Source organism: Centruroides sculpturatus, unplaced genomic scaffold (genome assembly GCF_000671375.1).
Source record: "Centruroides sculpturatus isolate CEXI.00-Female unplaced genomic scaffold, Cexi_2.0 scaffold482, whole genome shotgun sequence".
Classification (NCBI taxonomy): domain Eukaryota; kingdom Metazoa; phylum Arthropoda; class Arachnida; order Scorpiones; family Buthidae; genus Centruroides; species Centruroides sculpturatus.
In genome coordinates this window covers 190,769-218,110 of record NW_019384808.1, presented here as the reverse complement: position 1 = coordinate 218,110, position 27,342 = coordinate 190,769, and the positions used below count along the sequence as shown (strand labels likewise).

Here is a 27,342-nt window from a genome sequence, read left to right as displayed (position 1 = left end):
TACAACTGTAGACTTTCAGTGCACTGAACAGACGGATTTAAAGTCGAAAAAATTTATCTGAATTTATTATTTAATATTAAAACAAAGAACGTAAGTAAATATATTTAATTTAATCCCTTTCATTTTTCAACATTTTATTAACTAAAAAGCGCTTTTTATTGATAAATTTACTTCGCAAAAAATAGAAATTACTATTTTATCTGTATTTCATTTAAAAAACAACAAATTTATTATAATAAATTTTTTCTTATGTTTCTTAAAGTATTTTTTTGTCCAACAAAATCTGTAATCATTAATATATAAACGGCTTGCTGTATGGTCATACCACTGAGAATTATCGTACTTCAATTTAATGGCCGCTTCATATTCTTTTATTCTAACATCTAACATGGCCCTGTTTCACATATGTACAGTACATATATGGATTCTGACAATTACATTCCAACCAGCTTTTTTTAGGCAATTTATATTATTAATACTACTTCTATTAATATATCTATGTATATTCTACGGAATTTTGTTGGTCAAAGATGGGGCCGAGCAAGTGTTATAATTTTTAAGGCTATTAATACAATAATCAAAAATATTTTTAATATATGGAAATCTTTTATATGTTAATCCATTTTTAAACTTCGTATTAATTTTATGCCATGTATTTCACTTATTTTTTTTTTTTGTCAATATCAATCATATTATTAATTATTATCAATCAATCAATTAATTATACTAATTCAGCTAATTTTGGCCCCATCTTTGACCCCATCCCAAAACCATCTATCTATCTATAGAACACTTCGTTAACTTCAAAATAATTATTATTATATGCAAATTGTATTAAGTTTATCAAATTATTATGTACATTAAGTTCATTTAGACTTTTTTCCCTATTAATTTCCAATTCATACCGGGATACATATTTTTTATGTCTAAACTCATTAATTTATCAAAATTATCTTTTTTAAACTTTTGTATTCTATTAGTAATAGTATCAGCATCTTTAATACTATAGACAGAATTTTCTAAACATTTTAATTGTTGTTTTATGTGATGTTCTAAATTATAAAGGGTTGAGAATTTGAAATCAACGATGGGTCTAAATTTTTCTTCTTCTTTATGAGTTTTTAATCTAATATTAAGAGTGGGGATTCTATTATTTTTGAAGTCAAGAATATGATTTTTTTTTATATCGCTTATATTATTATTTATATAACTTTTTTAATCAATTTGGTTAATTGTTTTTATACCCTCGTATGGGTTATTATTTAATTGAATATAAGTATCTTTATTAATTTGTTCAAAAGTTTTATCAATTAGGTTTTCATTATCTAGAATTACTAATTGTTTAGTCTTATCTGCCTTTATTATCCTAAGATTATTTCTTTTAAAAAAAAAACTTATATTTTATATTTTTTTTGTATTTTCTAATTTTATGTTTATCTTTTTGACTAGTACATTTCTTTAAATTTTGGATTATGCTACTAATTAAATTACTTTTACCTTATGTTTTAATTGTTAAATCTTATCAATATACTCTATCATATCTCTTGTAACATCTACTACCGGCAGACTGTAATCTAATCCCAACGCTAATATATATTTTACATGACCAGGCATTGGAGTCTTAGAATTATTTACAATTAGATCATTAATCTATTTTTTATTTTCTTTTTGTTGGGTATGAAAATAATTTCTGTAATTTGAGTTCTTTCTTATATTTATACTCGTTGGCTCTACCATTATATGGATTTTCTCTATAATTAAATCTATATACAGCTCTCCCTTGATAGTCCGATATTTTTTAATCCGACATGCTCAGTAGTCCGACGCACCTCCNATACCGGGATACATATTTTTTATGTCTAAACTCATTAATTTATCAAAATTATCTTTTTTAAACTTTTGTATTCTATTAGTAATAGTATCAGCATCTTTAATACTATAGACAGAATTTTCTAAACATTTTAATTGTTGTTTTATGTGATGTTCTAAATTATAAAGGGTTGAGAATTTGAAATCAACGATGGGTCTAAATTTTTCTTCTTCTTTATGAGTTTTTAATCTAATATTAAGAGTGGGGATTCTATTATTTTTGAAGTCAAGAATATGATTTTTTTTTATATCGCTTATATTATTATTTATATAACTTTTTTAATCAATTTGGTTAATTGTTTTTATACCCTCGTATGGGTTATTATTTAATTGAATATAAGTATCTTTATTAATTTGTTCAAAAGTTTTATCAATTAGGTTTTCATTATCTAGAATTACTAATTGTTTAGTCTTATCTGCCTTTATTATCCTAAGATTATTTCTTTTAAAAAAAAAACTTATATTTTATATTATTTTTGTATTTTCTAATTTTATGTTTATCTTTTTGACTAGTACATTTCTTTAAATTTTGGATTATGCTACTAATTAAATTACTTTTACCTTATGTTTTAATTGTTAAATCTTATCAATATACTCTATCATATCTCTTGTAACATCTACTACCGGCAGACTGTAATCTAATCCCAACGCTAATATATATTTTACATGACCAGGCATTGGAGTCTTAGAATTATTTACAATTAGATCATTAATCTATTTTTTATTTTCTTTTTGTTGGGTATGAAAATAATTTCTGTAATTTGAGTTCTTTCTTATATTTATACTCGTTGGCTCTACCATTATATGGATTTTCTCTATAATTAAATCTATATACAGCTCTCCCTTGATAGTCCGATATTTTTTAATCCGACATGCTCAGTAGTCCGACGCACCTTCCGTCAAGGTACCCGTTCCCGTTACCTGTTTGTTTGCACAGAAGCATATCGCGACGTGAATCTCCCCACCCAATTCTTACACGATGACACACATTTCGTGTTATTTTCGGTAATCCGGACACTTTTGGTAATGCAACACCCCTTTGGTCCCATACCTGTCGGACTATCAAGAGAGAGCCGTACTAATTTACGTATTTGATATTTAAAATTATTACATTTTTTATATTTAAATCTAATAACAGATTTTATTATCTCACGTTCCGTTTTCCAGATAGCATGTTTAAGTATAATGTCCTTTATAGATTTTTTCAATTTCATTGTATTTGGTGTATATTCCTCTCTAAGTAAACTGACCAACAAAATTTCACAGAATATACATAGATATAATAATAAAAGTAGTATTAATAGTATAGATTGCCTAAAAAAAGCTGGTGTTGTATACAGGTTGGAATATGATTGTCAGAATCCATATACAGTAGATCCCCCTATAAAACGGGTTCATATAGTTCGGATTCCTATATGACGGCGAAAAAATTTCGACAGTATTCGTACAAACACGCTAAAAAACTCGTATAATTCGGTAAAACGTCATCGCCGACTCGTGTCGCCACAGGATTGGTCGCATCTAGACCAATAGCGGATATTCTACAAACCGTTGAGTTTAAACGAGCAGCGTACCTATTAAAGACTATTTATTATTTAACGTCCATAAAAATTATATTTATATTAATGATGCCTCCAAAGTTCAGCGAATTTTTCGCAAAAATAATAATTTATCAGGAAGCACGCGAGCGCCATTCGATGCACCGCTCCACGACGAAAACAAGCTTAAGCAATGGCGTCGTCGAACGGTGCACACTCGTTAAGTAATCCTGCAGTTTTTTGTTTATAGCATAGTTTATATGGATACTTCCCAAAAAATTATACGTATTTTGGAAATGTTGAGTCGAATTAGTCTAGAATCGATTAATTTTATGGAAGAAAACCTTTCAAACAGCCGTAGTCCGTAAACTTCACACGTGCCGGGCTGTGATTGGCTCATGTATTTAAGGTCTCGCAGAGAATAGATTCATAAAAACCGGAACGTATCTACCGTGTTATAAGGGTGTTGACTGTATGTACTGGTCATAAGTGAAACAGGGCGCATGTTAGATGTTACAATAAAAGAACATGAAGCGGCCATTAGATTGAAGTACAATAATTCTCCGTGGTATGACTATACAAATAACAATAATTGTAAAATTAACCGTAATAATGTAAAAATTTTGCATTTTGAAAAAGATATTTATAAAAGAAAATTTAAACAAAATTTAGAAATAAGAAAACAAAAAATAATTTAATAAATAACTCAGAATATATGCAAATTGATTACTGTTGGTATAAATTGATAGATGGCTCTAAAACAAGTTAAATGCTATAATTATGTTTAAACATGGTATAATTATTTGTAAAAAAATTTTTTTCCTAGTAACTGATACTGGTATAATTTTAATAATATTGTTTGTGTATCAAAAACCTTTACATAGGAATGTTAACTTTACTACGCCTGTTCTATGCCCATGTGTAAAAAAATTTAAATGATTGTGAGTATAATGGAAGTTTGTCTGTTGGAAGTTGTTTTAATTTTAGATGTATATTAATACGGAGTCTACAATTTTATGTTTAACCGCTTTATTCCCGATCAATTTTTAATCTTAATGTAATTAAACATAAAAAATACTTAAAACTGATAAAAAACGAAAGAAATGCGTTAATTTTGAAGAAAAAGCTTCAAACTATATTTTCCATTGTCTCCTCTTTCTGCGAAATTTGACACCGATCAGTCATTGTATTTACAGCTGGATGACCTTGAGAACTCCTGGTGTTAGATTTCCCGAGACATTCTCATAGAAGTCTCGGGAGGAGAAGGGTTTAAAGTAGAGTGAATACTAGCTGCCCCTATATTTTTAAATATTTTTTTTAAAAAGTACATTTTTATGGCGATTTTCGACCCCCGGATTTAATTAAACGCATATATAATAAAATATATTAATTAAAAAATTAAAAAAACTATCTGAGGTCGTTTTTGATATCAGAAAGTAGTTTTAAATAACTTTACCGAAGTAAAATCCGTGCACTAGAACTTTAGAACGATGAATTAAATTTGATAAAAAATCCCATAAAAAAACAATTAAATGTTAATCGTGCGTCATTAAAGGTACATTAAAATCGCTAAAATTTTTTTTAAAAAATTGGAGACTTAAAAAACATCCGAAAAAATTTTCAAAAGGGTCGAAACACCCGAGTTTTCTGTAACGCTATGTAAACTTGACGAGTTATCTCGACAATGGGTGTAAAGGGTTCTTGAGGATGACGAAGAAGGTTTGCCCTCCCACCTCCTATTTTAAACAAAAAAAGAATTTTTCGTAATTTACATAATGATGAAATGTGAATGCTTTTTATGATTTCGTTTGTTTTCTATGGTATAACATGGTCATATTTCAATATCAAATTTCTTTTTATTTGAGCTAGCACTGAGGAGGAGGTTGGAGGACATTATACCAACCCGAAATATATTTGTAGTTCAATTGAAAATAAAAAATAATTTTCTAACCAGAAACTGCTGTGTGATACGTCTATCAAAGTGTATTTTTTTGGATTACAGAGACGGATTTACATTTGTAATTACTAATTTCAAATCACAAAATTGGACCAGATAATGATACAATTTACATTTATCAGAAGAGAAAATACAAATGATTAATATTTAACAACGTTATTCCAAAGGTTTATCCAATAAATGCATTTTTAAATTGATAACTTGTTTTAATACAACATATTAATAGTATCTTTATCAAGCATAAACGTTAAAGAACCCGTGTACTTTCGTTACGTCACTATTTATTTTATTGTATTAATTAATTTCAGGAAAAATTTTTATAGAGCTCTATTTTACGAAGTTTTTCACTTATTTTACGATTTTAGAATGAAAATGGAGCATAGAAATATAAGAAAAATTGTCTCTATTGCATTATCCCGTATTGGATTTCATATCGGTTGTTATCCTCAAATATACGTTGCAGTTTCCTTTATAATGTCACTCGTTTTAGCAACCGGACTATTAAATATTCCGCTACAGAAGGATGCAGAATATCTTTATATTCCATCCAATGCAAAAAGCAGAATTGACAGAGCAGCTATTGAATCGATTTTTCCAACCAACACGTCACAGTGCGATTATAGAAGAACGACAAGGTTTGAAGCATTCGCAACAACACTAGTTACTCCTAGAAATGGAACTTCTGTATTGGAGGAATCAATAATCGAAGATGTCATCAAACTTGACGAAATTATTCAAAATGTCAGTATTCTTTGGAACGATGCCACTTTAAACTGTCTAAAATAAACATTGTAGTCATTGTAAAATTGGGTTGATGACTCACGGTGTGTCCCTGTATACATACATTTATTTGTAAAAATTTCCTGATATTACAAGCATTTTAATGATGTAACCTGTAGCAATTTTTTAGTTAATGGTCAATACATTTATTAATGCATTATTATCAATGTATAAATATTAGATTTGTATTTATAGTTAAGTCACTACGTTTCAGACATAATATCTTCTTGATTATACCCGTATTTATCAACATAGCAAAAATTTGTATGTTGAATTTTTGGCTTTAAACTCCACTTGGCAGTTTTCTGGCCAGTCACGAAGCCGTGTTCATTGGTTTTACAACTGTCATTCATGGGTTCATATTTAGTGATTTTGGATAACTGTTGTAATAGACAAGACAGTATTTTTTATTAAAAATAAAAAATATATGACATTTTAAAAAACGTATAATAAATGTTATTAATATTGAAGTAAATATATATATACACTTACTTATTTAATTTATTAAAGTATAAATTTCTAATCAATGTTAAATTTAATTATTGATATACTGTATTCAACTTATACTACTTGCCGTTTGTACGAGATTATCCATTGAGAACCTCAGCTAATATTTACGTTATTCATACGAGGGTAGGCTGAAAAGTAATGCACACTTGCTTATAGAACACGAACAAAAACAAATAGGAAGATCCGGCAAAAAGTACATTAAAGTACAATTTTTAAGTTTCAAAATCATATATTTATTTTTCAACATAGTCACCGTTAAGGCTAACACATTTCTTCCAACGTGTAACAAGTTTTTCATTTTGTCACTGAAAAATTCTTCCGACTTTTCTCGAATCCAGGACTTGACAGCTGCCTTCACCTCATTGTCCGAGGTGTAATGATCACGCTTGAGGTCTCTCTTGAGTAGAGGAAAAATAAAAATAAAAATCGCAAGGCGCAGGATCGGGGGAATAAGGAGGGTGTGGAATCGGTTCAAATTTCAGATTTCGCAGAGCCTCTCCAGTTGCACGCGAGGTGTGCCAGTTGCACGCGAGGTGTGTGGACGAGCGTTGTCATGTTGCAAAATTATTGGCACCAGGCTGCCTCTAACATGACAAACTCAACATCGAAGGTGTTTTAGAGTTTGTATGTACTGAGAAGAATTAAACATTGCAACAATGGGCAACGGTAATCGTCCTGTGGCAGTGATTGGAAGTCCGCTGCGTGTTTCATCAAGAATATGGCTTTTCCAGGCTCGCAACATCGAAATTTTATTATCCATCGATTTACAGTAGACCTATCAACAGCATTGTCACCATAAACAGCTTTTAAACGACTATGAATCTTAGTAGGAGTCACTTTTTCAGCAATTAAAAATTCGATAACAGCACGCTGTTTAACTCGCGTTGACATAGCACTAGAGCACGTCTCCATATTATCGCTTCTCAAAATATACTGAATGAACGCATCAACCTGAAACTGCACATACGCATAGAGGGGGAATGTTACTTCCATGTGCCACCTGGCGTGCTTCTGAAAATCATTTCGTTCGCGTTCTACAAGCACGTGTGCATTACTTTTTACCCTACCCTAGTATAACAATCAATATCTTTGTTTACATTTCAATCTAGAACAAACACATAAAGAAAGAAAAAAAAATTTTACGTATTAAGTTTAATTTTTTTTCAAAGTTACTGTCTTCAATGTCATTTAATCGACTACAAGATCGAAATATTTTTCAAACATTTTAAAGAAATATTAAATTGAAATTAAATAGAATTTTCAAGTTAACCTGATAAAGTTGGACTCATATTTTGTCTTTCCAGGCGCAGGATACATATTCTAGTCCAGTGGTTTCCAAACTATTTCGATTATCGGCGCCCTTGCTAAATTTTAGAATTTTCAAGGAGCCCTATTTCAAATTTTAACAATTAAAATTTGCAAAATAGCCACAACTTTTTTATAAATTAAAATGTTAGAACGTTGAGGTAAGAATAAATAAAACTCGTATTCAAGTTTAAAAGAAAAATGTAATTGAACAAATTGAATTAATTATAATTAAAGGTATGGAATGTTTCCTAATTTGCAGGTTTGTATAGAAATAAAACATTATAACTCCTTAAACCCAGTTTAAATCCGTTTATTCCACAACCATTTACACTATATATATAGCTATATATAGGCCTATATATATAGTGTAAATGGTTGTGGAATAAATGGACTTAAACTGGATTTAAGGAGTTATAATGTTTTCTTTCTATACAAACCTGCAAATTAGAAAACATTCTATACCTTTAATTATAATTAATTCAATTTGTTCAATTACATTTTTCTTATAATAACAACTTCTTATATAACAACAACATATATATATGTATATCGCAATCTTTCTTTCTTGTTTCTCACAACACAGTCTTAAGCCAGACATGTTTTTTCCGTTGCAACGCTTACATTCCTTATATCTAATTTTTAGATCAGGTGGCCGACCAATCCAGAGCTGGATGGGTAGCTTTTCCAAGACTAGGTTAACATAACTGTCTCAACTTGACCAAGATAAATCATGTGATCTTTTCCGGAAAACGTGTTCCAACAAATGAAACTTGAATTATCTTGTAGGCCTCCTTGACAAGGAACTTATTTTTCTGTCGTAATACACATCATCTATAATCAGCATGAGTGTACCACTATGTTCAAGGTGATTATATGAAACCGTTACGCCGATAATATTGCATATCTTACTTTTTAAAGACTTGCGTCTTAGATTATTTTTATCGAAGAGTATTTCTTGCAGTCAACTAATTTTGATATATTATGATTTTCAATGTATTTTAACAAGCGTCATTCTCAAAAATTAGTATTCGGTCTTTAATAACGTACAGAACTAAATGTAACTGTTCGAACTGTTTACGTGTTNGTAACATAATTATTTAATTAAATTTTTAAAAATTCCAGAAAAAGTGAAGTTTGATCTAAGAATACATGGAATAGAGTTGCACAAACTTCTTTAGTCACATTTCCTCTTTGGCACAAATTCAATATTTGTCTTTTCTCCTTTCCAATTCATATGAATATGTTTCAGTTTTAACAAGAATTTCAGAATAACAGTAAATTTTTCTACAAATAAATAGTAAAATCTGGAAAGGGGGAAATACGGTAATTAACCAAGATTCAACAATGTATGAAGTGAGATGTGGAAGAGTATCCTATCAATAAACATATATTAGGGAAGCAGAGATGTTGCATAGAAAGTCACATACAATGAAGGATTCTGAATATCAGATATTGTTATGTAAGATAGAGTAATATTTGAAAAACTATGCTTTTGAGTCAAATTGATGTCATATTTTAATTTATTGCACTGGCTTGCACATTTTTGTCAAAGTCACATGTTCCCAAATTGCTTTAACCAGTGTAATAAAGTATAGACAGTTTCATGAATCTTTGCTATTTAGCACATAGTACTCAAAGGAAGCCAAGATACTTTAAAAAAGATTTACTCTGGTGACTTCTCATAATAATGCAAATTAAAAAAAGAATTATTTTAAAGAAATTTTAATTTTATGTCTATAATTGCTTTTATAAATTCAGTTGTAAATAAAATTGTTTTATTATGTAATTTAAAAGTAATTATGTTCAATAAGTAGATTTCATCTAATAGAATGTATTATACATGTTATCCAAATTTTTCTTATCCAAAGGTGCCCTGGTCCACATTACTTGGGATAATCAGGACTATACTGTGCAGGACATACAAATGCAAAAAGATATTTAAAATAAAATAAATGAGGAGAGCTATTATTATTATTAAAAATGAAAAAAATTCTGTGCCTTCACAAACATTTCTGGAATTGTTCCACTAACACCACTAACATAGAAATGATTACTATAAATAATAATACAAAATGTGAATGTTGTTGTCAAGATTATCAAAACTGTCAATTTTTGTTTAAACTAAATTTGGAGACACATATATTTATATAAAAAATCTTTCCACAAACAAACAATTTTTTATATTGTAACACACTAGATTGTTTTTAAAATATCAATACATTTATAGGTAGTAGCGTAGCGTAGTGCCGGCCCGCCCCGGGTGGCACTTTTTAGAGGGCGGCAAAATTTCACAATAAATAATAATAATATCTTGTAAAAATTTGAACCATTCTAAACTATATTTGTGTCGTGCCTACGATAGTGCTATCATCCGGACAGTCCGGGAATTGGCTCACTGTTCGGGTGAACTAGTAATTTCATCCAAGGATATCCTACGCAACCTGTTGACCTTTTTTTTTGCTTGTACAATTCATTCGTATTCATATACACCACCAATATCCAATAGAGCTATTTTAAACAGGTCACTGCACTAGCACAGAATTTTTCATTGCTTCTTCTGTGACAAAACTGAATTTTAGTCTTTTAAATTGGGATATCTAAATATGGGGGGCGAAATTTTCCCCCATCCTGGGCGGCTGACACTCACGCTATGCCACTGTTTACAGGTGGAGAAAAAAAATAAAAGATGACATTGTTAAATTCAGACTATCAAAACATAGTAGAAATGAATTTGAGAAAGCTTGATCATCATCAGCTTTATAAGCTCATCATAATCACAATTTTCATGATGTAAAAATAATTTATCATTATATATTCAAATTCCAATTAGGTTTAATTGTTATTTTAATCTTTAAAAAGTCACAATAGAAAAAAAAACAGGAATGAAATGAAATGTGGTATAAGCTCAAACATTTAAGCAAGGGGATAAAATAGAATGAAAACAAACTAATATTGTTAAGTAAAATTTTTGTTCATGTATTTTAAATGCATTCTGAAAGTTTCAGAAGTTACTTTAAAAATATATTTTTACATTAAACTTTTTTTAATGATGAATTACAAAATTATTTCATGCAAACCAGGCACCATGACATTAAAAAGTTATTAAAAATGCCTACTTCAGCTAACTAGAAATTTTCACTTAGAAACGTTTTCATTCCAGTCTCAGAAAATCTTCAGCTTCACATTCAAATTGAAGAATGTCTGTCGTTCTACTCAAATATGAAACTAAAGATATTCTGAGTTTGAAGCAAAAACATTTCTAAGTGAGAATTTTCAGTTACCTGAAACAAACATTTTTAATATTTTTACAAATTTATTATAGATATCCGGCTGACACATCCGAGGACAGATTAATACTGTCTGCTGTTGAATTCGGAGGAGTGACTTTAAATGAAAATACACCTTTTGTAGTTAATATTTTCTTAATATTTTTACAAATTTATTACAGATATCCGGCTGACACATCCGAGGACAGATTAATACTGTCTGCTGTTGAATTCGGAGGAGTGACTTTAAATGAAAATAACATGATTCGAGATTCTAATGCAATTAGATTGGGTTACGCATTGGACGTCACCACAAAAGAAAAGAAACAAATGGCACTGAAATGGGAACAGACATGTTTGGAAGCATTATCAAACATTAAATTAAACAGTATTAAAATATCTAAAATGTTCAGTAATTCTGTTAATAATGAAACTAATCGAATTGGCGAAAGTGGATTGCCTCTTATTTTGATTATTGTTCCAATTATGCTGGTATTTTCAGCAGTTTCTTGCATGTCGAGTGATTTTCTCAGTAGCAAACCGTGGTTGGGTATTGCCGGATGCGTATCGCCATTCTTAGCAACTGTCGCAGCATTTGGTCTACTGTGTTACTGCAGAATAGATTACGCATCATTTAATGTTATAATCTTTCTGATTTCAGGTATGTCTAAATGAATTTCGATATAAATAATGAATATCAGATATTAAAAAAATTTATTCTTATATGGCGAAATATTATCCTGATAAATTTGCATATTGCGATAATCGTATTTAAATTATTTCTAATCAACGCTACCTAAAGAAATATTCAGCTGTCCAAAGAACAAAACCGTGTGTTGTGAAAATTCTTACTGAAAGTTTTTCGAACAGCAATCAATTTTAATTTTATACAAGACATTCAAACAGTACAGAGATAGTAGCCATACTGGAGCTACTGCTCATTCTAATGATCGAAATCTGAATGCGATAAATAACGTATTTAACTCTCAACTGTACTGATTTGTGACGTTTTTATTACTCAGTCTGTTACTAGCGTTGCAAGCTACCAAGTTTACCACATACTTTCTAAAAACACTCTTTAACAATGGCTCAGCAATATAAAAAGTACAGTGATAAGAATTCAGATCGATAGAAGTAGGTCGTCAAGCGATTGAAAGAGCATAGTAATTAATTTCTTACCAGTGAATATTTGCTATCTAAACTGTTGTATACACCATACGATAGGCAAGTACGTGCATGCTGTACCATCATGAATAACGTCGACATCATATTATCACTTTATGGATTTCAAGAAGAGACAATATGATTGGTGATAGAGACAGACACACATGTAATAGAAAATAGGTAATGTTGATGTCCAACTTTAAATATTTCAAATGTCTTAGTAGTAACAATAGTTCAAAACTATCCAAGGAATGCACAAATAGGTTCTGTCATTTCTATTACGTAGTGAAATATGGATTGTCTAGTTATTATAACGTACAGGTAATCCTCGTATAACACGGCACTTCTATAGCACGGATTCACTCTAACACGGTTCGGGAATTGGGAACATCCCCCTTATAACACGGTGGTTTAATAGCACGGGTTCACTCTAACACAGTTCGGGAATTGGGTAAAATTCTCGTACAGCATGAAATGTAATAAAAGGTGCGTTCTTTTATACCTCCGCGTAACTCCGCGCGAGCATTCTATCTGTAATTGTTTTCGTGGCTACTTTGAATGCTCTTTCAACAAATAATCTATTTAATGGTTAAATTTTACAATTGGGACCCTTCTTTTGCCTCTAAAAGCTCATTTTAGAATTATAGATTCCTCCACACGATACTATCGATAGTGCGGGCGCCGCCATCTTTCTTTCACCGTCGTTCCTAAATGCCTACAAACAGCAGCGCACTCCTGTTGCAGAGCGACCGCTATCTACGAACGCATCCAAAAACTGTTATCAGTTGATGACGCTCATGCTGAGATCATCATATAGAATGAATAATCCTCTGGTAAAATATTTACTTGAATAATAAGTAAGTATTTTACCTATGAAAAAAATGAATAATAAATCTGATTTAAATAAGGATTTAACAACATGTTTTTTAATTTTCGGAACCTAACCCCCCTTTTCGCACTAGTTCTTTGTTTCGTATAACACGGATTCGCATAACACGGCAATTTTTTGGAACGTAACTCCCGTGTTATACGGAGGTCACCTGTATACAGTTCTGTTATAAAAATCATATTCACTGAATTAAAGCCAAAAAATTCAGTTGACTCGAAATGCATATGAATTGTTTCAAATATATTTAACAAAGGTTGACTTGAAAGCCCAGGAATTTTGAAAACTCGGTAAAATAAGAAAATCAGTTCTTTAATTTACGTGGTTACAAACATTTAAATTAAATTGAGTCGTAAAAGCAGATACTTGGCGATTAAAACCACTCAATAAGCACTCAGGAATAACGAAACTAAAGAATGAATCAGAATCTGCAAATATTGCAACTTTTGGTGTAAAAATATATAAGCTATACTTTAATTAATAGTTCACGAGAAAGCGTCATGTTGCCTTCGAGAAAATGTAACGGGACACTTTCTCAGGTAGCTACGAACAACAATCGTTAGTCTCTCGAATCATGTTAGCATTAAAGACTAGTTCTAATATAGGAATTTATGCTGTCTCACATCACTCCGGCCTTTTGAAAATCGGGCTTGTCCGTGCAGGTGAAAGTTCGATTTTATATGGTGATATAAGAACATCAATAGGTTGGACTTTTACTCTCTCTCTTTCTACTGTTTACATCAGGGGTGTTCAACCCGCGGCCCGCGGGCCGCATGCGGCCCAATAAAGGTGTAAACAAAACCGACAAATGTTTTAATTTTTTTATATTTATTTATTTCAACGGCATAAACTCAGAAAAGACGTTTCACATAGCCATAAACCTTTATTTATATTTCAGTTTTGAGTGGAAATGAAATATTTTTATGTACTTGGAGATGTGTGAATGAGGAAGGATTACTAAATAAAGCTGGAGTTGCGACTCAAAGGATTATAGACCCAAATTTGGTGAAAGGAGAAAAAGGACAAAAGATAAAAAGTTGTCAGAAAGGATAAATAGTTCTTCTGTTAGGCAAATATTGAGTCTTAATTTTCCAACCTTTCTCACTTCTTTATCTTTTGTCCTTTCTCTTCTTTTTCCGCATTTGACTCTATAATCCTTTGAGTCACAACTCCAGCTTTATTTAGTATTTCTTCCAGCGTTGCAGGATTTGGCTACATTTCGCCAAATGTGGCTACTTTTTTTAGTTTGACATAAAAAAATATAATTTGGCGCTTTGGCTACTTTTTGGGCTCCATATCATTTATAATTATATTAGTTGAATAAAATTGCACTTTAAAATGTTGTTTCGTCGCTTTTTATTAATCAGAGACTCAAATGAACCAAATATTTGCGTTTTTCAAATAAATGTATTTATCTATTTCTAAATAACAATTGAAAGTGTCTGTAGAAGTCATTTTTTAAAATATCCTGCTTCGTGATAAAGTTTTAAGACTTATTATTATAATCTAGACATGTTAATCCTTAAATATACTTGTATATTGGACCACAAGTATATATAATATATTCTTGTGGCCCAAAACTCCTTGACTTCTTCCAATGCGGCTTAGAGAAACAAAAAGGTTGGACACCGCTGATATAGACAATGAGTGTATATATTTTTGTTCGTAAATGTAGACAAAACTTTTTAAGAAAAATCTGTTCTTAACCCGAGTTGAGCTGACATGTTCAAAGTGAGCTGCGAGTGAAAGTAAATATCCTGCTAAACAATGGATAAAAACGAAATCGTTAAAATGTGAGAAGGACATCAGATGAGACGAACTTTCCTAAAATCCAACAAACTTTGGATAATTTGGGAGTAACACACTAATTTCCGTATTTACCAACACGAGTTAGAGTTAGAGTTAGGGTTAAATCTCGAGTTGTTGGTAAATTGGTATTCACCAACTCCGAATCTCGAGTCAAACACTAATAACACTACCTCTAGAAAATCTCTAGAGTATTACCCATATCACCCAATACGAGCTAAAACTCGTGTTGGGTGATATGGGGGTAAGAATACAAAGTCTAAGGTCAGCGATCTGATACGTCAACTGGTCGATCTGTAGATAAACTTAATCAGTGAAGTGTTTTTTATCCTACTTGTTTGTAGGGTAAAAAAAAAACACTTCTTACTGATTGTTCTGTCTAAATCGTAAATGCTTCGAGTGAAAACATTTTTGTTTTATTTTATACGGAAGAATTCTTGTTTCACAGATAGCAACCATTTTTATCAGAACGAATCATTTTAATTATATTTTCATTTTCAATACGAGGTAATAGCGTAGTTATCAAAAATCAATTATCTTAATTAAAAAGTAAATCTCAATTGAAATATTACACAAAATATCAAATCTTTTTGCTGATTATTTATCCAGCAATTTTTGCTATGTGAGAAATAAAGAGATTTTAAAAAGCAATGAGAAAAATTGGCACGTTATTACGCGATTTCTACTGCTTAATTATTAGCTTTGTGACTTAAAAAATGCAAAATATAAACAATTTTATTTATAAAAGTAAACTGTGCTCATCAAATATTTACACGTGACTGGATGATGTTTCAAGTAACTATGTTTTAATTGGAAAATCAAGAAATACAGCAACGAATTACTTAATTTTCCGGGCGACAACATTTAAAAATGAGTGTGGCTGTATTTGTTATGATATTTTATTTAAAAATTTATTATTATTAATTATTATAAAATGGTAAAAAGCTTAACTTTAAAAGGAGAGATGAGTTTCATAAATAAATTATAAATACTAATTAAGAGTAAAGTCTTCATTAAGTCTGAACCTACAAGAGCTATGACACATCAATTCCCTCTAACTCCTTATCCCGTCGGCCTTTAATTATTAAAATTTAATAGCATCAATCTCCCTAATACGCAAACCATCGTTCAAAATTTCAGAAATTTTCGACAAAAGACAAGAAAATAGAAATTAAACGAATACGCTTTAATTAGAATAAATATAAAAACGTATTGAAAAAAGGATGATGGAGTGATAAACCGAGTGGACTGTTGACAAAGACATGATAAATCGAAATCGTATGATGAAATCTTACGTGCCAGATAATTTCTTCTTAAGTGCAACTTTGAACACACGTGCCGTAGGTTCACCTCCCTTGATCTAAGAGATTGAAGAAGAGATGACTCGTTTGGCCTAATTTCTTTATCGCTTTTTAAAACAAAAAGAGAGAAATGTTTTACAGTCTTAAAAATATCTATTTTGTAAACAAATAAATATTAATTTAAATGCAAACGATATCAATCACAACTTTCATCAATAGAAATTTTAACAATGTGTAGTGAGAAAAGTGTCAACAAAACCGGAGTATTGTATATGTAATAATTCCTGCTAGTCCGTCAAGATACATTTAATAATAAATTTCATATTTGTTCCAATTTTGAAATGTATCAGCAATAATATAAAAAAGTTTTATAGCTAAAAATGAAGTCACTGCAAGGTGTTTTCCTGCAAAGGACTCGATCTCTTAAGCAGACTTACAGTTATAAGAATAAAACATCAATACACCACAAATAGCAACATGAAAAGTTATGGCAGAAAGAAGCCATCAGGTGCGGATGCCAGTAAAAAGTACAATTAAAATACTAGGAGTGTGGTTTGCAATGCGAGCAATGGAGAAACAATCACAAAAAATGATAAAGAAACTTCAAAACACATTAACAACACGAGAATATATACGGATAAATTTTTCCATAAAAATTTTACCAGTAAGAATTAAACTCGGTAAACGGTTCGTTGGAGACAGTTTAGATAAGAGAAACAATTTATTTCGAGGTTACGAACTTACGTACATTGTGTGCCTACGATTAGTGGAGTTTCCACTCCACTAATAGTAAGCACACACTCCACGTGCCAGTCTCTTTAAATACAGACAAATTTACCATACAATTTCCTTTCCTAAAGAATTTTCGTTGGTACACTATGACTCGGAAATGTATTAGAACCCGGGCTACAATCTGTATAACGAAATTTTATTTATAAATTGCGATATCAAGTGCATACGAGAAGAATGGTTGTTTAAAATCAAATGTGTCACGTGAGAACTGATAACAGATAACGACGATTGCTACTGAACTTTTCCATTATTTACATTTTAGCAGATTATTGCTAATTTTATGAATGCATTTTTATATTTTATACTTTTGAACAGTAAGATTAACATTTAACATATTTTTATCAGAATTACAAGTATGAATTAATCCAAACTCGATTCCCATTATCGCGATTACACACGAACCACCAATCCGTGCAGATAAAATCGCTGACGTCCTATATTTATCGTTATCGGCCTCTTCATAATTACTTGCACATAAATATCCTTCATGACACTGAATAACAATGTAACTCCTATTCAATTATTCCAGAAATCTTATTTAAAGTGTCTGTAATTAAGATATTCAAGTTATTAAAAATGCTCGAGTTTTATTTTAAAAATTTAGCCGTGACATATTAAGGATTTGTAGTTTGCACTTCAAACCTTCGATAATGCCTTATCTGAAAATGTTTATATTATTAATTTTTTCAATAACGAATTGATAAAATAAGACATACGAATTCACTCCAGTATATATTAAATACGGAAAGGAATTAGGTGAGTAAATTTAGTTTATTTTTCTTTATTCCTATTTGGCATACGATTCACATTACAATAAAGTTAATAAATAATGTCATTAATAAATTATTTTCCTTAAAATCAATGTTTTCAATATTCTCTTCAATTCGTTACTAACTCATTGTTTTATTATAAATATATTTAGTACAGTATTTTTTAAATATTACTTTTAAAACGAAACTATAACTTCATACATGCAGAATGATAAGAAAGTAATTGAGATTTTTGTATTTTATATAACGAAATTCAATTAATGATTAACTCAACACACATTTGTTTACTCAATAAACAATAAAAACCATTAATAACATCTAGCATAATTTGTATTCCGGCTTATTTGCAAACTATACACTCATGTTAGCATTTTATATCCATAAAGGAACGGTTTTATTAATCTTTAAATTTTTATTAGATAATTATTTAATTATTAAAGTATTTATTTCAGAAAATAATATATTTTTTATGGGAATGCTTGAAAATACTTGTATTTAATAGAAATGAAGCACGAATATGCAAGAAAACTAGTCTCTACGACATTATCTCGTATTGGATATCATATAGGATGCTATCCTCAAATATACGTTGCAGTCACCTTTATATTATCACTCGTTTTAGCAACCGGCCTATTGAATATTTCACTACAAAAGGAGGGAGAATATCTTTATATTCCATCCAATGCAAGAAGCTGGAATGACAGAGCAGCTATTGAATCGATTTTTCCAATCAACACGTCACAGTGCGATTATAGAAGAACGACAAGGTTTGAAGCATTCGCAGCAACAGTAGTTACGCCTAGAAACGGTACTTCTGCATTAGAGGAATCAATAATTGAAGATGTCATCAAACTTGACGAAATTATACGAAACGTCACTATCCTTTGGAATAACACATTCCTACGTTACTCGGATTTGTGTTGTAAGACGGAGAGGAATACATGCCATGAAAATTTTGTTTTGACTCTGAAAGGAAAAACAAATGATATCAAGAAGAGAAGATACCAAATCAAGTAAGTTCACATTTTGCCTATAAAATTTTAACTGTGTAATGTTCATAATGAATATGGCAGCTGTAATAAATTAAATAAGTTTAAATATGGTTTTCCCTATTTATAAATACTTTGCTTTATAGAAATTTGTGTAATATTGTAAACATTTCCTTAAATGAGAAAAGGTAAAGACATAGTTTTGTTTTTCGTGGGTTACAAAATACGCTTCACCAAACTAGTTTAAATACCTAAAACTTGTAAAAAAATAAAATACTGTACTTTTTAAATACCTTCTATATTATTTAATGGCGTATCTAGCATGGGTGGCACCCGGTGCGGATATTGTGGTGTCACCCCAAGAATGAAAACTGTTAAAATTAATAAAAATTCGATAAAACGTAAAGTATGATTTTATTTAATTAATACAAATAAGAGTCATTAATTATCAGTTACAATATTATGATAATGATAGTACAGTTTTATTAAACATTCTTTCACATTGATGTATGAAAGTGAAATTTGGTATGGATAAAGAAGTATGAGAGTAGAATTAATATACTCACATATACATATTATGTACAAACACTTAAAAGTTGTTCTTTCTAGCTTTAACAGCTGCAAACTCGGAAACCACATCTACAAAATTTATATTTTGTGTTGACTCGTGTTCTATTGTTAATATGCCAAGATTGTTAAGTCTTATTTGGGTCTTTGTTACCTTCAAGTAATTTCTAATTAATTTTAGTTTGCTAAAACTCCTCTCACACAAAGCAACTGATATGAAAATTGTCAGAAATAACTTAAGTGCGACCGTAAGATTCGGAAGAGATTCTGTAAAATTAAATTATTAAATATAGATAATTTGGTTAAAATGGCTTAAAGCCTAAGTGATTTATCGTTGAAAAACATTGCGATGGTTTGTTTAAGTTTTTATTTTTTTTCACGGTCGGGTGCAGGCCGCCCCCGCCGCCCCCATAGCTATGCCACTGATATTATTAATTACAACTGAAAGACCTAATTTTAAATATAAAGGTGAGTTTTTAAAATATCGTAAACGTCAATAACGATTAAAATTTTTATTGTCTTGCCCCATCTCAGATATGACACATCACCTCTCTCTGTTAGGTGGCAGCCTATCACTCTAGGGGACCCAGGCTCGAATCCGAACGGTGGTCCGTTCGGTTATGTCGGACCTCGTCCGTCACCACCCGGTCGCCCATTGTGGACCTGGCCGAACCCATAATGGGCTTGCATAAAAAGGCCCTCCTAGTGCCCACAGGGTGGAAAAAGTTAAAAAAAAAACAGAATAAATACCCGCATATATAATTTACTAGTTAAATTTCATTTCCTAACATTTATCCCATCGAAATATTAAATTAAACGAAATATAGGCCAACACATAAACAGAATTTCTCTTTTGATTTTTTGTTCGGGAAATCTCAAAATGTTAAGATTAGAACCAAAATGTTAAAATTTGAAACGATTCTAATACTTTCCGCTTTATATGGTTGTCAGGAAAGTAAAGTAAAAATAAGACGTCTATTTTATTTGTATTTATTTAATACTAGCTGCAAGGACCCGTTTCGCTGGGGTTTTATTTGTTCGTACATTTGTATGTAATACAGTTTTTGTTTTTTATATACAAAAGACTGTTTTTCTATGTAATCTAGAATTTAGCTGCAAGGACCCGCTTCGCTGGGTTTTTATTTGTGGGCAAAAAGTAACGATAGTAAAGATTAACATAATTACATTATAGCCAATCTTACCCGTTTTCACAGAGTGCAAGAATTAGGTCCTCCGTTTCCAGACTAATTAGAGTCCTGGTCCCGATTCTATTTCTGAACGTCTCCTGTTCACGTCCAGTCAAACGAACTATTTTCAACGTTTCTGGAAAGTTTACAATCGTTCTATAATCGAACCAATATTCGAATTTTATGTTCGAATTCAAATTCGAAAATTGTTCGAATTAAATTCGAACAAAATCGAACATAAAATTCGAAATAGAAAACCACTTTCAACCACTTTCAGCCCCATATCTCCCGTACCCTTATAGCTATCGAGATGCAACCATTATAGTGCACGAATGGACACTTGGGGCTACTACCACATAGAAACACCATTCATGTGCAATGTGTAGTTTTGGCTAAAAAGTGAAATATAGGGACACACACGTCCATTTATATGTATATATATATATAGAAGATTTAAATTAGTGTTGCAACGAATAGTACATTCGGCCTCAGGCCAAATACCGAATATTCGGCAAAACTATTCAGCTTGATTAACGCACATACGAAAATTGGCGCGCAAACCGCATTATGGCAAGGATCCTGCTCTCTATTGGCCCGCTATCACTACGCTTCGCCAATCGCGTTAATTCTTGGCAGTTGTAGCGGACAGACAAGAGCGTCATGGAAGTATGTGATAAATAATGATATCAAATGTGAATAACAATGAAATGACCTACACGTGTAAATAACGGAAAAAGAACAGAGAAGAACCGCGAAGTGAAAATGTGAAAATAAATATGAAATTGAGTTGATAACATAATCGAACAAGTCGAGGCAGCTTATTGGCACGAAATTCGCGGCCGTCAATGCCAAACAATTGTTGTCATAGACTTCGGAAAGCTAAATGCTTGTAATGAAAGTCACTTAGCGTGCACGGGCGAAAGCCTGGGGCCGTTCGGGCTATCAAGCTGTCTCGAATCTGTGAAATCATAACTGTGACTTATATCGACGTCCTATCTGTCTCTTTTCTCCGTTATCACCAGGCTGAGTCACGTAATTGTAAAATGGGAACTCTACGACGGAAAAGTGACGAATCGAAAGTATCGTGAGCGCGTATTATGATGTATGCACAGGCATACATGGATTAGAGCGATAGAGGAAAGAGAAAGGGAAGAGCAAAGACGAGCGCTTAAAAAGAAGGATAGGCAGGGTCAGACCCTCAGATGTGCGAGGATTCTCCAACGATAGACGTGTACGTGTGCTGATCTTTGTAATTATAAATTGTGAATACATGTGACTAATATTATTTTCTTTTTTATTTTGTGCATGTTACAAGTTATAAATAAATATAAACAAACAACACTAACTCGATAACATTAAATCTAAATACCAAAATGATTAATTTACTGTGTTTTTGTTATTTATTACTCCTGCTTTTAGGTATTCGGTATTCGGCCGAATAGTGATTAAATATTCGGTATTCGGCCGAATAGTGATTAAATATTCGGTATTCGGCCGAATAGTGAAAAATAGGCCGAATAGGCCGAATACCGAATAGTAACCGAATATTCGTTACATCACTAATTTAAATTTATTTATTTGCAGGTATCCAGCCGACTTAACTCGAGATAAAGTAATTGTTTCTGCTTTAGAATTCGGAGGAGTGACTGTAGATGAACAAAATATGATTCGAGATGCCAACGCGATTAGATTGCTTTATCTAATGGACCGCACCACGAAAGAAAAAAAACAAATGGCACTGATATGGGAACAAATGTGTTTAGAAACTTTGTCAAAAATTCAATTCAATAATAGTAAAATTTCTAAAATTTTAAGTCAGTCTGTAAATGATGAAAGTAACCGGATTGGAGAAGAAACTTTGCCTCTTGTCATCATTGTTGCTCCAATTATGTTGCTATTTTCAGCAGTTTCGTGCATGTCAACAGATTCTCTCAGTAGCAAACCGTGGTTGGGTTTAGCAGGATGCGCATCACCTTTCTTAGCAACTATTGCAGCATTTGGTGTACTGTGTTACTGCAAAACGGATTACATATCACTAAATGTTATAATTGTTTTCCTAATATTAGGTATGTTTTTATGAACTTCTATATTTTAAAAAATCTGATAATATAATGAAATAATGACGTCATATAATGAAAAAATTATCTGTTTCGGATATTTTTCGATTGTAATAATTATAATCTAATACTAAAGTTAAGTTTCTAATACTAAATTTTTTATAAATATCTCTCTATATACACTCATTGCCATAAACATTAGCGCACCAAGAAGAAGTTGTCGTATCGCTGCGAAACTTGGCAAGCAGATAAAACCAAGCAGATATAGAAATGCTCTCTAAAACTGCGTTTTCCTTGTCCTTTAAAAAAAGCGCTGAAAGACATCCTGTTTATAGTTTTTTTGTTGCAGGGGGACACTGTATCACTACAGATGCCTTTCCTTCGGAATTGAAGACCCTATGAACAAATAACCGAGTTTGAGAAGGGAAAGATCATCGGGTCTAGAGAAGCCGTATGATCATCTGGTGGAATAGCTCGCCATTTAAGCCATTCTGACAATACTGTGGGGAGGCGTTGAGATCAGTGAATGCCCAGTGGAGAGCTTGTACGCACTGCGCCCAGGCTCCGCACGCCCTCAACAGACCACTGACCGATAGGACGCCCAGTGCTCCGACAAACACGCACACAACTGATCGTATAGTTTTTCGCCATCCGGAAACAGGTGGCGACATCATTACAGGCTTCTGTGTCTCTCGATACCATTTGGATGCACCTGGCTGAGGAATATTTTGTATTGCGGTGGCCTTTACTCACCGTCTTCTCCGTTTGGAGTTTTCTCGCTCCCGGTGGGATTAAACCGGAACTGAATCCAGATTCTGTTTGGGCACTCCATAGCTGGTGTAATGGTCTGGGATGCAATCACATACGACACCTCTACAGTGATTCAAGGGACTATGACAGCTCAGCTGTATGTAGTTACATCCTGAAGCTACATGTGTTGCCCTCTGATGACAGGGCTCCCGAGAGCCACTTTCCTACAGGACAATGCTCGACCACACACAGCAAGTCTGTCATAGAACTACCTCCGCAACATTGCCACACGTCTTTGCCCTATCCGATCGAATAAGGGATCACCTGGGATGCCAAGTTGGATAGTCTAGGAGTTTGGCCGAACAGCTTGCTGCAACTATAGACTGAGATACTGCAAAACACCATACGACACTCGCACGCCTCTATGCCGCTTATATCACATCGTGTATTTCCGCTAAAGGTGGCCCAACAGGGTAATAGAACCTCCTTTATTTTGTAGTTCATCCTGTAATAAATGGGTTTTTTGCTTTCGTTTTGTAATTACTTACTTATATCACTTAAATTGTACATTTATGAGTGTAACGCTCACCCATGTACAATTTTGTTCGATTCTGACAATTTTTCATGATGCGCTAATTTTTATGGAAATGAGTGTATTATTACAGTCAAGTTTTCTTCAAAATTTAGCATTATTATTATCTCGTTTGACATAGACAACTACTTAATAATACTTATTATTTTTAATTAAAAGCTGTGTTGTGGAACAGTGCCAGATCGACATTTCAATTTATCTCCAGATTTTCCAAACTATTTTTATTTTAAGCACTTTTACACAAATCAGTTAGGACGCTGCTTATTATTAAAAGATTTAACTCGGGCTTAGCATATTGTTTCATAGACATTCGTTTGTTTGTTAAGTTATGGCAACGCAACACTTGGGTGATGCCTTTCGGGAAGTCTTTTAAAGATAACTGGCCCCTATTCAGGCGTTTCAGACGTGAAGAAAACCCGGAAAACTCCACTTGACAAGCCCGTCCTGGCGAGGGGCGAACCCACGATCGAACTCCCAGTATTCAGGGACCGAAACCGCTCGGCCACTGGTAGGCCCCATGGACACTCGTATCTAATATTAGAAAATTTCTATTCGTGGACAGCAAATAAAAATTCAAAAATTTATTAGTAATTTATCTGAATAATAATGAAATAATTATAATAAAACTATAAAAAAAATAAAATTAAGTTAATTAATAATAAATTTTTTATTTAAAAAATGATCAAATTTTCAAGAAACAAACGTTCGTATTGAATTTTGACTACTACTGACCAACTACCTATTGTTTAAAAGGCCCTCGGGTGGCGCAATAAGACGGATTTTAAAAATAAAAAGCAGTTGAAACCGCATTTTTATGAATAAAAATTTCACAAATTATTTATCGTTTTATGACGAGTAAAATTTTTTCGTCGCGTTCGCGGCTTTTAAGTAATGCATAAACCTTCGAGGCGCGAGGCGTAGGCGGTGGCCCACGTTGCCCATGCTTAACGCCGCCTTTGGTCATAGAAATGATGTAATTTGAAAATAAAATTATTTATAAATATGTCAAGTTATATTTTTATTACGACGCAAAATATATTTAAGAGTTTACGGCCACTGTGCCGGGTGAGACGTTGTTAAAACAAAAAAGGTAATGCATTCCATCACGTATATAAACAGTATCGTAATTCGCCAAGTGCAAATCAGTAAATTCGTAAAATTTTTGTCTTTTTTTAACAATCCGGATAATCGAAAATCTGGATAATAGAGGTCTGGATAATCGAGGTTATACTGTAATATCAAAAAGTATACATTAAAATTCTTAACTCATAAATTTATCATTGGAAACATTGCTGTACTTGTATCATTCTAACAATTAATTAATTTCAGGTGTAGGTATAGACGATGGTTTCATATTGATAGCTGCGTGGAGAAGAACTGACGTCAATGCTTCCGTTCCACATAGAATGAAAGAAACATATGCCGAAGCTGCAGTGTCCATCACTATTACGTCTCTGAGCAATTTTTTTGCTTTTTGTATGGGATTTGTCACACCTTACAAATGTATTCATATATTCAGCGCCTACGCCGCTCTCTCAGTCCTGTTTGACTATATTTATCAGTTATTCTTCTTCGGGGGTCTCATGGCATTAGATGGATACAGAGAGAAGCATAAGCTGCATTCTATCTTCTGCTGGCCGATCAAACGGAATCATTCTAGTAAGAAAACTTTTTGATTATAATAACTGTCACACATAAAAATAATATTATAGTTAAACTAAGAGCACGATTAAAACATACTATCTAACAAAATAAATATATATTATATACATATATAATTATTCAATGTAATGTGGTTGTTTTTTTATAGCTGAAATGAAAATACAAGTAAAGTTACAGGAGAAGAACAAAAAAAATCTCTTTATGGTATTCTTCGGTAATATTTTAGGTGAAATCCTCCAAAATATAATTTGTAAAGTTATTGTAATCGTCATATTTATTCTATATCTTTCGGGTGCAATATACTGTATGAGATTCATTCAAGAAGGAGAAAACGTAATTGAACTCTCTCCGTATACTTCTTACGCGCGTGACTATCTAAATGTTGAATATAAGCATTTTTCTAATTATAGTCATCAAGTGCAAATAGTCATTAACCAGACATTAGACTACTCGAATGTAACTGTCCAAAATGACATAGAAGATCTCCTGCAAAGTTTCGAGTCTGCTTCATTTATATCCGATTCGTCGACCACAGAAAGTTGGCTGAGAGAATTTCTGGCATTTACTAAATCTCCAGTTGCAGAGTTTTCGCTTTCTGGTTACAATCTGAGTGATTCCGAAGATTTTATTAGTGCTTTTAAAAATGTTTTCTTGAAAACTAAAGTAGCAAACAGACTCAGAAATGACGTCATCTTTAACGAAAAAAGTGATAAAATTACTGCATCCAGATTCATCTTGTCGAGTTTCGATGGAGAATCTCGAATTGACGAAAAGTTTTTCTTTGAAAATGTAAGAAAAATTGCCGATAAAAGCAAAATTCCTGTTATCGCATACAATTTTAGATTTATATATTATGAACTGTATATTAATGTCCTTTCAAATTGCTTAAAAGCCATCTCTTGTGCGGCCGCCATAGTGATTGCAGTATTTTTTTTATTTACCCCAAATATATTATTTCTTTTGTCTGTTGCCATTACTATTGTATCTATTCAGGTCGGATTGATTGGATACATGTCATTATGGAATGTGACTGTGAATACAACTGCATTAGTATCGTTAGTAATGTGTACGGGCTTTTGTGTAGATTACACAGTTCATACGGCTTACGCGTTTATCAATTGTAAAACGAAAACACCGAACGAGAAAATCAAGAGTTGTTTATATGCTGCTGGATTCCCAGTAACACAAGGATGTATATCAACGTTATTGGGTGTTTCGGTGTTATACTTTGGTCCTGCGGAATCGTTTGTCGTATTTTCTAAAATTGTAACGTTAATGGTAATTTTTGCTTCTTTTCATAGTCTGATTTTACTCCCTGTAATCCTTAGTCTGGTAGATTATATTCCGTTTAATTTTTTGAAAAAGAAAAACCAAAAAATTGAATACACTGAAAATTATAGGGAAGAAATTGAATGTTTAAATTCTAAAAATATATGATGTTTTTAAAGTTGATAATTTTTATTTATATCTTAGATTCTATTTTACTTGTAAAATGTAAATTTTGGGCATTTCGAACGAAAGAGTATTTGCATAATTTTTGTGTTTGATTGTATTCATTTCTACTATGTAAGTTATTCTCTAAAACACTTTA

At 31.9% G+C, this 27,342-nt stretch overlaps 1 protein-coding gene across 3 annotated transcripts; it reads left to right on the top strand.

Annotated features, from left to right (window-relative positions):
* Positions 1 to 27,339, top strand: LOC111629728 (patched domain-containing protein 3-like). 3 transcript variants are annotated; one of them, XM_023373627.1, is made up of 7 exons: positions 1 to 90; positions 5,730 to 6,127; positions 18,843 to 18,960; positions 22,275 to 22,756; positions 25,419 to 25,748; positions 25,900 to 26,084; positions 26,162 to 26,321. In XM_023373627.1, the coding sequence occupies exons 2-7, from the start codon at positions 5,731 to 5,733 to the stop codon at positions 26,183 to 26,185; spliced, it is 1,536 nt and encodes a 511-aa protein (XP_023229395.1). In that variant the 5' UTR covers positions 1 to 90; position 5,730; the 3' UTR covers positions 26,186 to 26,321. The 3 variants fall into 3 exon arrangements, with proteins under 3 accessions (XP_023229395.1, XP_023229393.1, XP_023229394.1); XM_023373625.1 differs by having other exon boundaries at positions 25,900 to 27,339; XM_023373626.1 differs by lacking the exons at positions 1 to 90; positions 5,730 to 6,127 and adding an exon at positions 17,294 to 17,933 and having other exon boundaries at positions 18,450 to 18,960; positions 25,900 to 27,339.
* The last annotated feature ends 3 nt before the right edge of the window (positions 27,340 to 27,342 follow it).

Bases quoted from the DNA above. Each gene is read 5' to 3' on its own strand.
- LOC111629728 (XM_023373625.1), top strand. From the start codon at position 5,731: ATGAAAATGGAGCATAGAAATATAAGAAAAATTGTCTCTATTGCATTA. The intron at 6,128-18,842 runs CCACTTTAAACT...TTTGGAATAACA, and splicing joins CAGTATTCTTTGGAACGATG to CATTCCTACGTTACTCGGAT. The intron at 22,757-25,418 runs GTATGTTTTTAT...AATTAATTTCAG, and splicing joins AATTGTTTTCCTAATATTAG to GTGTAGGTATAGACGATGGT.